The 13,881-nt window shown below is 37.3% G+C and overlaps 1 protein-coding gene across 5 annotated transcripts in view; it reads right to left on the bottom strand.

The window, feature by feature from the left end:
• Nucleotides 1–13,881, bottom strand: part of ANO1 (anoctamin 1) — a 116,596-nt gene that overhangs the window by 9,746 nt on the left and 92,969 nt on the right. For 2 of the 5 annotated variants that reach the window (XM_072422079.1, XM_072422083.1), the window contains 11 exons: nucleotides 11,969–12,051; nucleotides 10,008–10,019; nucleotides 9,530–9,601; nucleotides 6,465–6,542; nucleotides 4,193–4,267; nucleotides 3,540–3,741; nucleotides 3,240–3,351; nucleotides 2,134–2,191; nucleotides 1,812–1,912; nucleotides 1,588–1,733; nucleotides 827–979 (listed from right to left, as the gene is read on the bottom strand). In XM_072422079.1, the coding sequence (XP_072278180.1) occupies nucleotides 827–979; nucleotides 1,588–1,733; nucleotides 1,812–1,912; nucleotides 2,134–2,191; nucleotides 3,240–3,351; nucleotides 3,540–3,741; nucleotides 4,193–4,267; nucleotides 6,465–6,542; nucleotides 9,530–9,601; nucleotides 10,008–10,019; nucleotides 11,969–12,051 (1,092 nt within the window). The remainder of the gene's footprint in view (nucleotides 1–826; nucleotides 980–1,587; nucleotides 1,734–1,811; nucleotides 1,913–2,133; nucleotides 2,192–3,239; nucleotides 3,352–3,539; nucleotides 3,742–4,192; nucleotides 4,268–6,464; nucleotides 6,543–9,529; nucleotides 9,602–10,007; nucleotides 10,020–11,968; nucleotides 12,052–13,881) is intronic. The other 3 variants (XM_072422081.1, XM_072422080.1, XM_072422082.1) reach the window with 3 other exon arrangements.

Genomic DNA, 13,881 nt, shown 5'->3' with positions numbered 1-13,881 from the left:
GGTAGTCTCATATCCTCCTTTGGCTTACAGTGCCATCTGTATGATGATGACACTCAAATCTATCCGTCCACCCCTGACCTGTCTCCCTCAGTCCTGGATAAGGTCTACCCATCTACCCATCTTCTATCTTTTGAAACCATTACTTCTCACCACTACATATCTTCCTTCCTATTGTGTGTTACTTCCACCTCCTCCTCTTAGATTGTAAGCTCTTTGGGGCAGGGTCCTCTCCTCTTGTGTCACTGTCATTTGCAACCCCTATTTGATGTACAGCGCTGTGTAATATGTTGGCGCTATATAGACCCTGTTTAATAATACATTTATTTTTTGACGTTATTTATTCTTTTTCAGACTGCATACAACCCAGTCTTTTTAGGTGTGAGATTAATGGTCACTCTTCTGACCAATAAATATGTATTTGTAAATTTAGGTTTGAGCAACTGGATTAAATGGGAGTTGATTGAATATTTGTTGGAGAAATTAACCCTCATTTACTTTTACAGTAACAACAGATTTGCAATGTGTGTAGGTCATTTTTTTTTTATCTGATATGTAGAAGTTAGAGGTTTCTACAATTTCAAATCAGGATCCAAATACATGCAGCACAGGCCTAGGTTTCAGAATAGTTACAGGGTTAATCACTGGCAGACTGCTGAAATGGAATGTGGATTTATCGTTACTTGTTGCAGTCTGGGTTTACACTGTCCTCTATCATCCTATTTTACATCACAGCCTACCTCAGCCTTTCTAAGATGTTTTACATTATTACTGCTGGAGGAACAATTGTCATCAGGAGTTGTTTCAACATATTCCAACATACGCTTACCTATATCCTTTGCTCTGACTGCTACAGGCCTCCTGAGTTCTGTAACAAATTTCTTGGCATCCAGTCGAATTTCAATGATGTTGTTTAGTAAGGCAAACAGAGGAGCAAGTGGAAAGGAGGCAACAAACAGAGTAACAAACCCAAACTGGATAACTGAAACAAAAACAGCCAAGTAAATAACAAAGAAAGGCATGTAAATAAAGAAATACAACATTGAATGTGAATAAATTCACTTAAACCAAGACATTGGCATTCCATGCCAAGGTGTCATACCAGTGTTTGTTTTGTAAAATGGAAAGATGAGGATGACACAATGACTTTCCATCAACAGAACTTTATTTCATTATGTGTTGTGTATCTACTCAAACTATTTCATCAGGTATTACTCATCCCCTAGGGGTATATTCTCTCTATCATTCCCATGGGAAGGCTTTGTTACAGGAAAAAAACCTTCACCTTCTGAAGAAATTTTACTTGGCCATCTATTAGTTGCTGCTAAATAGCTAGGAGATATCTGATGATACATGGAAGGATTGCAGACCTCAAGATTCCCTTATATTAATAGGTGTCCAAGAACTTTAAAGGATCAGTAAACCTCAGTGAATGTTAATAATCTTAAAAGTCCTTTACAAACCAGGTACAAAGTTATTTGTAAAATTTAGTGACATTTAGCAAGAAAATAACTCTGATCACGTTTGTTACTTTAGTTATACCCGCTATTCATGACTATTATTCTTGGGAGAAAACCTTACTGCACATACTCATTTCCATGTACTCTGGGGTGAGTCCTGCAAAAGGTTCCAAATCATAATCAAGTTCATAACGCTGTTTCTTCTTAATATGCTCTTCGTGGTCCATGTAGGTTTGTCGTCTTGATTTTAAATACCTGATTAGTTTCTTCATCTTCCTAGCAAGTCAAAAAGTGTATGTTAAAGAATTGTCAGAATGTGGATGCAAGTTGGTAAAATATAGGAGGGGGACTCACGGGATTCCTATCTCGAAGAGATTATTCTGAATCAGCTGCTTCCCCAGCATGATAATACTCAGCTGGATGCATAGTTCCATTAAACAGCCACCAGGGGCACACTGCAGAGAACATAGAACAGATATCCATTGACTTTTGCAGCACTAAGCATCTTTCGCTTTACAGTTATAAAAGCAGGATTCAGCTGACATCCATATATAAGGACAGCTGAACCCACCACTTAAACCTATTTCACTCTAGCTACTAGCATACAACAAACACCCTTCACAGATAAAGACATTTTAAAACTTTGTGCTTTTCCAGGTCCCAGAGATTTACATACCTCTTCCATTCTAAATGAGCCAAAGATGTATACATAATCGCCTGGCCGTCCAATAAACCTAAAAAGCAAGAAGAAGGATTGTACTTGGGCTGCTTAGCCATCAAACACATAATCAAATCCTCCAGTTGGATATAAAATTTAAGGGTAAATGACAAGCAATGGGAATTGTAATTCAGGAAATCATTGACAGGCAAGCAACAACCACAAATACACACAAGATCATAGTCACAGTACAACAATCATTTGGTGAAAGGACATAGTGTTACCTTAAGGAAAAAACTTAAGAGGTTGGTTTTAGCGTTTTTCTCATCAATAAAAAGCAGAATTTTATGAGCCACTACCTGAATTTATTTAACAGAAAACTTCCCTTCTGCTGTCTTAAGGGTATCTGTAGCAGTCAGTTGTGTACCCCATAACACAGTGCCCATACATAGGCTAATATTTGCAAGTGAGAACAGTGAGCAGCACAATAGTTAATGAAACAGGTACGAGCATCTCTTGCACTGATCAGAAAACATAAGGTTTAACATATGTGCAATATTGTATCCAATAATGCAATTTTATCACATTGTGAAACTAAGGCTACATACACACGTCAGATGATATGCGTTTGATAATCGTTTTGGGGCTAATATTGGAAGAGAATCTGGCGTGTGTGTGAGCAACGCTCATTGTCCATCATTGTATCGTCTGTCCTGGCGGATCCACAACCAGGAACGATTGTAATGAAAGTAAAGGGGAGAGAGCGCAGTAGGTGCTGTTCTACCTCCCACCCCTCCATAGAGCAAAATGGTGCTGTATGTACATCTATCACTCATACACCGTGCTGCTTTTGGTATTATTACTTTTTATTGTACATGTTTATGCAGCCTTACATAAACTTTGAAAGTTTCTGCAGATCACAGCTCACCCCAACTCTTCTCAGAGAAAGGACAGATCCCCTTTCAATTGCTCATTGCACCTATACACTAAAGTCAATTTAAATTTAAAGTGTACAGCAGAACAATAAAAAAGGCAAAGGATAAGATTTTGATATATTTGGAACATAATAGTATTATGATAACAATGTAAGTTATTCACAATTAAGCATCCAAAGATCTACTTACCGACCCTTGAAGAAGGCAACATAAAATATTGGTGTGTAGGCATTGACAAACTTTAGCAGGAAAGCCTTAAATATCAGCCGTTCTTCAAAAGTCTTGTCAGTTTTTGGGACCTCTGTAAAAAAGTAAAAGTAAACAACTGACAAATATTGTGATAATGTCTTCAAGGAATGCTACTGATCATCCTGTTTTTCACAATCTATACTACAAATTGTAATTAACAGCCCAATCAGACATCAGTTTCTTTTTAGCAAACTGCAGGTCAGACAACTTTTAGAGAAAAGCTCAAAGTGCATGACGTACCAATCTGGGTGAGCCATCGTGCTATACAGCCGTATACTTCATCCAAGATCAGAATCACCACCAAATTAATGATAACTGCTGTCGCTGTAACTGTTACTCTGACATTAGAGCGTGCAGATGGGTTGGAGCTCATTGCTAATGCTGCAGCAGTAGAGACCCGATAAACAATGACACCAAACACAATAGCAAAGGTCAAACCGATCTAGTGAGAAAAAAAAAAAAAAAAACATGAAATGCACTTAGGAAATGAATCACTATTGTACATATATTATCTGTATGTTGGAACCAGCATCCTAAACCATTTCAATCACATCAGCTATTTTTGAGCAATGCGTTTGTTGAGATAGAATGTAATAGATCCCACAGTCAAATTTGGGATGATACTTAGGTGAACGAATCAGAATATGCTGAATTTTCAAAATGTGTGTGGGATGTGTAGATCACAATTATATTTTATTGTGCTAAATGAAATACAAGTTATATGCATGGGTTCATGCTATTGCTGTCATTACTACTGAGGCAGAGAAAGTACCATAGTGCACAATGAGAGAGACACCATTTTGATTTGTTTACAGACCTGCTAGTGTGTCTATAAAGACAGTGTTATATGTCTGTGTGTAATAACAATGAGCATTGGTGCACTACATACTTACCATAAAAACGATGCTAACCAAGTTTGTAACATATGCAGGAACTCTGTCTTTCCATGTCAGCTTCTCTTTTTCAGTCTAAAATCCAGAAAGGGAACAGAGTCATAACAGATTTATGGCAGATAAAGGTATAGGGGTAGATGGCATCACAGTGTGAAAACACAAACAAGACGGATAGGTCTACACTGAGATTGCAGCCAAACAGATGTCAGTGTCTGTAATTCACTGAACTGTTTTGTGATGTAAAAATGTTTTCCTGTGCTGGGAAGTTATATTTGTATATTGTTTCTACATAACTATTATACAGTATATCAAAGCTTCCCTCAGTTTGGTTTAACATCTCTCTCCTCACAAGTAGAGAGATACAAATAGCCTAAACCTGATCTGCACTACCTATTTTACATGGCTGCTGCTCATTCCACTGGGCATAAAAACTTTTCTTTCACTTTGTGTAGATTTCACTCTCAATCCCTATTGAAATCCTCCCAATGGGACACAGGCATCAAATACTGACAGAAGTGTATGAATGTGGCTAGAGATACACAGTTTTTAATGATAAAGCTAAGAGTAAAAGGTACCCACATACATAAAATGATTTGTCTTTATATAACAAGGTCTTACCAAGTTTAACAAACCTTATAGTTTGAGAACCACAGTGGGTTTATATGAGCTGCTCCATACAGAACCCACCTGTGACCTACAAGACTAAGTCTTATTGGTCTGCACTTTGCTTTTTTAGGAGTGGGGTATCACCGCCTATTTTATCTGTTTACTTTTAACAGTGATGTCCTGCTCCTGTAGTGTAATTGAATAAATATTATCTCAGTCAGTCATGATCCCCTTTAGGATAGGTTAAGGGTATTTGAAATGTTCATCTGTTGCATCAGCTTAACATTGTTGTAGAAGGATTGGTAAATGAATTTTTATTTTAAATTACACCACACTTTTATAACATTTGCAGGGATTTTATTCACTGTATTTTAGCCTGGTAAAACATTTGTATTATACACCTGATTACGTGTGTTTCTGAAAACGTTACATGGAGGAAAATGCACTGAATGTAATGTTTGGGGTCTGGAAACTACACCTTTGACAATTTTGAGTTATGGTGGTTGAAATGGTATAACTACTAAATGAGTTTGCACCATACTCCGGGACCTAATTTATAGCAGGACCCCCAATTACTGAATCATACTGGTATCCTACCAGTGCCTAAATTCTTTATTCAATGGATACCTTCTCAGTTTTGTTTTATTTTTTTTAAATAAGAATAAACCAAGACCATACATGCATTTAATATTACTGGTATCCTTTATGGTATATAAACTGGACAGACTTCAAAATTCAAAATAAATTTCTATTAAATTTTGAATGTAGAAAACAAAACAAACAATCTACTGGCAAAATAGTTGAATTTAATTATCATTGGAGGTAACTCTGGGTAATTCATGATGAATGTTCTCTATGGTTGTGTATTTTACACTGTACCTATTTGATTATTATTTGAGTCCACTTCAAGATCAGTTTCTTGATATCTTCACAACATGCATATTTGTAAAGGCCCAGTCCACACAAAATGTCCCATTTCAGTTATATGGAGTTTGGGGAGATTAGTCCCATGTTAACTTCTTAAATTTCCTAGCATCTACCATAGGAAGTTTTTTCTTTATAATTATTCCTACCTACCTCAGTGTCATTTCTTAAGATAAATTGTTGAATAAACCCCTTCTACTGGCTTATTGTGGCCACACATACACTAAGAAAGCATAATATGAAGCAACTTTCCAGATCCTTGAAAAACTGAAATGCCAGCTATGTGTGGACTGAGCCTTTAACAAACAGCAATTATTTATGGCTATTCGGTTTTATTAAAGTATAAAATAAACAAACGGAAAACACTATGAGACAACAAAGAAGCAGTCCTCTAACACAACGTGCAGCATGCATATACACATGAGACTCAGGTGTAGCAAAACACAGCCATGCAGTGACTGAAGTGTGGTGACAAGGAAAGGGGTCATCGGAAGTGATGTAAAAATAAATATATAGCAGCCCGAGGGGATCATTTTAAACAATATGACTGTGAAGACAGGCCGGTGGCATAAATTAGATTGCTTCCAGCTTAGTAATGTCAAAATTCATTCCTTCATCTGCAATCTCTTCATAATCCCCTCGGTTTGCTTAACAAAAAAAAAATAAAAAAAAATAAAAACACACAGTGACTGAGCTTTCACTGGATAAACCAGTTCTGGATATTGGGTGTAAAAAAATGTACCAATTTCACCCCAGCCATGGCAGTCTTAACTCTCTGCCTCCACTTGTTTGAGTTGTCTTCAGGAACAGGCTGATGCTTCTGATGGCATTTGGAGGAAACAAAAAGGACCATGCAATAGTGTTATAAAGCTTCTATCAACAGGTGACAATGAACGAAAAACGTTGCATGTGTGTACTGCCCCATCACGTCCTGGCTGTCAACGCCTCATGATGTCAAGGATACAAAAAGATTTTTTTTTATATAACTGGATCAGGGATACAAACTATAAAGTAGAACTTCAGTGTAAAATAACTTTCCTTAGGGTGGGACTCTATATAATATATAAAAATTGTTTTGTATGTACCTCACAAAAGATTTGCAGTGCTGTTCATCCTATCTTGTTAGTTCACCTGACATTAAGCATCTTGATACTTTAGTTCACCTGACCTGGCAAGTGATACCACTAATTCCTGTTCTAGTTTTAGAACTTCTGGTGTTCTCTTCTTGCATGTGAGCCAGTTCTTGGCAGTTACATGTACAATGCAAGACTGCAAGTCCTGCAGTGATGACATCAGGATGCTGAAATGTTGTTAAAGTCTTAAAGTATTTATTGAACCCAGTGACCGGTAGAGCAGCAAGGGGAAGCTGTAATCCATATAAAAATAAAGTCAGTTTTTCTCTTAAATCTGCTCTGGTGTTCACATATAGTGTTGGCCGAGTGCCATGGTGTTAATGGTTAGTTTCATTTGTGGGATACCAGTGCTCGGTGGCAATGCCTCCAGTGCACATCCAGATCACAATATGAAACAGAGACAGATTACCGGCCTAACACAGATATACCAATGACTGTAGAATGGACAGTGACACATACTCATTTCCATGTCTGTCACACACACAAAAAGCAGTAAAAGCAGCTGTTGACAGAGGACATAAAGACCCTTTTTTGTGATTTGAGACGTGGGTAATGTCTACATTAAACTCTTAATCATTCACAAACTCTGAACACAAACATTATAATCTGACATAATTTGTATTTTCAGTTTACATTGTAGATCTCTAGAATCAAAGTGAATGTTAGTAACATGCTTCTAATCTACACAAAAAATAGGCTCAATAGGCCAAAGACATATCTATACAAATTACCAAAAGAATAGAAGTTCACTAAACAATAGTGAAGAAGAAAATACACATCTGTTTTCCGTGTAACCTTAGCTTGGGATTTTGGTTAAATAAACATAGCAAACAGGTAAAAGCAACCAATGTATTATTATGGACATAGCATTAACCTGCCCACAGCAGTAATCTCTCCGACTCTGGGTCATGTTACAGAGTGAAAGAAAAACAAATCACAATATTAAACCACCTACTATTGTTTCTTGCTACAACTTGTGGAAAAATTATGGAATCATGGAAACATACCTCCAAAAATTTAAATGTGCCATTATAATAATATTCAAAGTTCAGTTGTTTCTAATGTAGTGTTCTGGTAATGTTACAACATACAAGGACATCTTAGGCTAGTCGTTGGCTTCCAACCTTGTGGCAACATTTTGGTGAGGCCCTTTTCTGCTGAATTATAACTGTGCCTCTGTGCACAAAGCCAGCTCTAATAAGATATAAGTTGACTATTTTCATGTTGCACAGAGCCCTGGCCACAACCCTACTGAACACTTGCTATAAATTGGAATGCTTCTCCTTCAACATGATTACCGGACTTAAAATAAAAAAAAATCTTTTGGCTCAATGAGTACAAATTCACAGAGTGGAGAGTATTTTAGTCACAAAAGCCACATCTGTTAGCCAATTTTTACTCTACAAATTACAACTAATAGGTGTAATGGTCATGAGTCAATGTAAAAATAGGGGAACTTAACCATACCAACCTGTATTCTATTAAGCATGTTACTGCATTTGAAAGACATTGCTGCAAAGAAACAATGATCACAATTGGACTGACATCCCTGATGTCTCTCTCACAGCCTCTGGAGACAGCTAAAAGCTATATACAAATGACTTAATAATAAATACTTTGTAACTTTCTAAGGTTATGAGTGATTGTGTCAATAGGAAATAATTACTAGAAGATCAGACAGCAATCTAGATCAAGTGCAACCTTGAAACTAAAGCTGCGTACACACATGCAATAAATATCGTTGGAAATGAACGACTAACGACCATTCATTCGATATTTGTTAACAAAAAAAGTGCACAACAACGCCGATGAACACAGATTTTCGCTGGAAACGAACGACCCTCCCGGCGGATCTGATTGGGCGAAGATTATTCGCAATCTATTGTGTGTACGGTTGTTAAGTGATCGTAAATTGCTTTGTGATACACGTTCTTCTTTACATGTTACTTACTGCATCGTTCAAACGATAGTATCTAGCATGTGTACATTATTGGTGGATTATATTTGAATGATCGTATCGTTACAGCATGTACAGAATTGTGCACAATACGATCGTTCAAAATAATCGTGCATAATCGTTGATCTGACGTTAATCATTCGTTTTCAAACGACAATTTTTGCATGTGAGTACCTAGCTTTAGGCCTGGATGCACATCACTTGCATTATGTTTTGTGTGCTAAAATGAGTTGATGTATGTTGACATGCACAGATTTATTGCTTTGCATTTTTTTTGATCAATCCAATTTTACTTTATTTCCTTAGTGTGCATCATAGGGTAGTATAATGTGTTTATCAATACAGCATGTTTCAATTAATCTGCAGCTGAAGGATTTCAGCTTGTCTATGTTATGCAAAGCAGCCAAATGCATGTGAAGTAACTGTACCCTAAAATGCCTAGTGCTGCAACACATGAGCCTCTAAAACTATTAGATAGACCTAGGGCCCTCAATGCATCATGTTGATGTAGTGCATCCTGTAGTTCACTCCATAAAAAGAAAAAAAATTTGCATTACACACATTCCTAACAGTACTTGCAACCACACATTTTCTTAGTGAAGGTTTGACTAGACCACATAATGATGAGAGAAATGGCATCTAGGGCAAATATTCTATACAGAAAAGGTAACTTTTGAGGTTTGTTATAAAAAAAAGAATAGAATTGGTTATCATTACCTCTTTGCGTCTGTACTCCTTTTTGAGGGACTTCTGAAGTACCTTAGCTTCATACTCTGCTCTAGGATGGTCCTGTGGGAGATAATAATATATGAAGACGTACAGATAACACACATAGCCCAATAGGTTGCTTGTCAGATATAGCAGAGATCTCAAGACTGGTGCAGGCAGATCATCACATGAATTGGCACAACGCAATTAGCACTTGCTGACATACAATGCTGTGGGACGTACACAGTGATTTGTGTGAATACAGGCACAATGCAACAAGGAATACCAGACAAAAATTCAAGAACATTTCCAGAAACAAAACAACGTGCAATATTGGCTTGGTATGCTGACAAAACAAAGGGTAGAATAGACAACACAGACATTAGTCCTTTGATGGACATAAAGAGATTTGTGCGATTCAAAGAAGGGTGCAAAGTAAATTCGCTAAAGGAGGAAGATAGAAAAAAATATTAATAAGTTTTCAAACCTTGACCGTGCCCTTCAGGTAACAAGAAAACAGCACACGCACACACACAAAAGGAGAAAAAAAAGATGCAGTTATTTTGGGTCCCAGGTTATTTTTGTATTCGAGTTTTGGGTATTCATGCCAAAATAATAAAGAACAGTGATTAGTTTCAGGGAATAAAACTGGGTAGATCAAATAACATTTTTTTTTTTTTAAGGACACTTTATATAATGAAGGTGATATGAATAGTTTACCGGTAGATTTTATTTTACATTGGCTTTGGAAAAGGTCAGCTTTAGGTAGCTCTAAACCTGAATGTGATCATAAGTTTTAGTGCTTAATGAACAATTTAGATCAAGATCTATGTTAAAGTATAGAAATTAAAAATCTAAAAATTTTTATTGTATCATGTGCAAAAATGCACTTTATTAATACCATATAAACACATGCCAGCTATACATGGGCACAAGAATGCATGGGCTATAGTGTGAACAAGCTTTCCAGTTGTCCACCAGATATTCATATTCCACAGATTTAAAAAAAAGACTGTAAACAGCTTTCTATGTTAAAGCTTATGCCATTTTCATGATTGGGTTTGGATCTACTTCAAAGTATGTCATTTGCATCTCCAATACATTTTTCCATTTTTTTCCCTTCTTAAAGTGCACCTGCACTCAGACTATAGGCATTAAAAGATCTGCATACTTGCACATACATATGCACATCACAGCCCTATAGGCGTTCCCAAAGCCATAGACCAGTCCTATGAAAGTCTGTAGGGTTGTAATGTAAAGGTTTGACCAGGAAATAGGACATGTGGCCGTGGATATAAATTGCAGGACTGCGCTTTCACATCTACATCTTTGGTAAGGGTAGATTAGGTTAGGTCGGGAAAGAGGAGGGAGAGTTTGGGTACCGGTTTACTAACTGCAGTTAGGGAAAAACATTTTATCAGTTAGATACACCCTGTTTGCAAAGGTGAGGTGTTTTTCAGTCCAGCATAGAAGAAGTGATTGACAACACTGCTTTGTATTTCAGGATTGTCAGGTCAAACAGAAAGTGCATTCTTAGACTAAACTTGTTGGAAAGCCCTTTAAAGCCACATGTGCTCCCGGTTAGAAATGTTACATACATACTCAGTTGATGAGAAATGGGACAGGATCCAGACCCAGTGTATTATACAACAGCACAATAAAACATACTGGACAATCATCAGGGCACTGCTACCACACAAACCCCTTGCTGTACTCCATTAGTGTCAGACAGAACATTTAGAAAAACGCCAAAACACACTTGAAAACATAGATGACATGAAACCAGTGATGTAGAATGGATAATAAACATAATACATTTACTTATGCAAGGAATAAGGAATTATGAAAGGTGCATTGTCTGCTTTGTAAAGGGGACTCTAAAAGTCCTGTAAACCTTTTCTCAAGACATGTTGCACTAGCTGGACCTATAAACACTGATGATACCCATGGCCACCCCTTTTTAATTTTTTAGTAGGGTTGTTAGACGTTATGTGTACAGAGGGGAAACAGGTGTACTAGGTTTGGGGGTTAATGTGTGTACTATGTCAGAGGAGATGTGTACTTGAAGGGAAGAAGTAAATGATACTTTTGCACTCTGCATGTTAGGCTCTCCGGAACCCTTCACCTGGTAGGTTGCACAGTACTCGGCCCTGCACCCTACACGTTACAGGTCCTGAACCCCTGTGCATTTTGCTCTCCCGAACCATGTGTATTATGCAATTCTTTATATTCTCTATATTTAATTGTTTGTCTGCCAGACTCTCACTTGTGCTACTTGAGCCACTTTTTTTTCTTGGTGTCTTAGGGTACCCCTGGTCTTTCATAATCTTAGCAACATCCTTGAGTGCACACCATCAAATATAGGGTAGATTAGAAACTAATGGATGCATTAAACAGCTAACTTTTCACACCCTGGTAAGACTATGCTTTTCATTTACTCTCACTCACTTGTTCTTCTTCAAAACCTGTTAGATCCCATCGATAGTTCAGTCGCATTTGTCTTCTCTTCCAATGTTCCATAAATGTTGCAGCTACAACCAGACAAACACCCTTCATGTTATTATGTATACAGATAACCATTTCAGATGCAGTTTAGGTGGGTATTTACAGTCATGTTCTGTGATCAAGTTCTGTATTTGCAAAGTGTAGTAACACACAGCATTATTTGCTGGAAGGAAATACTGACAGTTTGGAAAGTACACTAGGGCAGCAGTACAAAATTGTAGACTGATAATGAAGCTGTTTTTAGCATACAAATATTTGACAGTATTAGAGGCTTTGAGCTAAACATATAAAGTTTATTGAATACCTTGGGGAACTATTTCTTGTCCTTCTACTGTATAAGGACACAGTAGTCCTTGCACCGATTTTCTTATGTCTGAGCAGTTCTAAAAGGTCTGAGCATATATGATACATACTAAACATATGAAGACACCACATCTTATCACAAGAGGAGATTGCATCAGAATATTTCCACTGGGAACATGCAGTATTATTTGGAAGCACCCGAGTGCATTATGGAAGTAGCACTAGAACAGCATGCTAGTACACTAGGGAATTCTCTGCAACACACATAGCATTAGGATTCTACCAAACACCTCTGTCAAACAGTCTTTGATAAAGGTGAACCACAGCTTTGCCTTCAGACTTACACAGTTGTCCAGGCGCCTCTGTTACTCAGACTCACTGTCCCTGGCTCTCCCCTTTTTATTCATTACATTTTATTCCTTTCAGTTATGAAGGTTCACCATCATTTAGGGGCTTTACCTAACATTTATAGGTCAAGCAATGCAGAGATGTTTTTGGACAGTAAACGTATAGCACCCTTCCTGCCCCTGGCACCAGCCATTATCTTTCTGCATTGCAACTGAAAGCACAGAAACAAAGTAATTTGTTACCAAGTCTAAAATACAGCACGTAAAGAAGATAGAAGGGCTTTATTTAAAAAATATGTTGATGGGGGAGGCAAATAACTGATTACATTTCAGCTTTTTAACGTTTCAAAGACACAAACTTCTCCGTGATATTATGATGGACACACATTACAACGCACTCACCCCTTGTTATTTTTTTAATGTTTGCTATACATACTGTATATCACTCTGCCTCAATTACAGTGCCATTGCCACTTCTAGATTTATCCATTTGGTAAATTACTGCTCTAAAGTGCAAACTGTAGAAAGCAAAGGCAAACAGCTGAATGTCTATAATAAATTCAGTATCATGTTATGCAAGACCCATAAAATGAGCAGTGGTGTGTTTGTACTTGGCAGTTACACGCTGAAGATCTGCTCTCTGGAAGTACAGATTGTCACTAGCAGAATGCAGGCTCTGAAGTGCAATGGCTCATAAGTACATAAGAGGCTAAATTAGTTCAGGAAATGTACAACTTCCCAGCTCCATTCTTCAAACTGGTGACACCTCTGTATTTAAACAGAGCTGGATTTATTTAGCTTCATGGCACCTCACAAAATGCTGGACAAGTTCTAAATGTAACTAATCCACACATAATTAATGTTTTGTTAAACTGGCTCCGTTTCCTTGAATGTGGAGACTTTGTTCTCCCTGCCCGTTAACTCCTACAGAACAACTGGAACATTAAAGGGACGCTGGCAATTACATTTTTGTCATAAGTTACATTTACAGCTTTGTTTTTCCTTTTTAAATTTGACCTGTGCCGATCTTCGATTATAAGCACCGGCCAGGTTTTATAGATAGTTTGCTATGGTACCCTTTCTGCTCATTATAATTTGTGGTTTCCAAAAACCTCTGTATTTAGCTTTAGTCATCACTTTATAGAGGAGAGACAGTCACCTGAGCTAGCTCATTATGGTCAGACTGGAGGTAATTGGGCTGTTATA

The sequence above is a fragment of the Pyxicephalus adspersus genome, chromosome 9, assembly GCF_032062135.1.
Source record: "Pyxicephalus adspersus chromosome 9, UCB_Pads_2.0, whole genome shotgun sequence".
Lineage (NCBI taxonomy): Eukaryota > Metazoa > Chordata > Amphibia > Anura > Pyxicephalidae > Pyxicephalus > Pyxicephalus adspersus.
The sequence above is the reverse complement of the archived record's forward strand: the minus strand, read 5'-3'. Positions and strand labels throughout refer to the sequence as shown.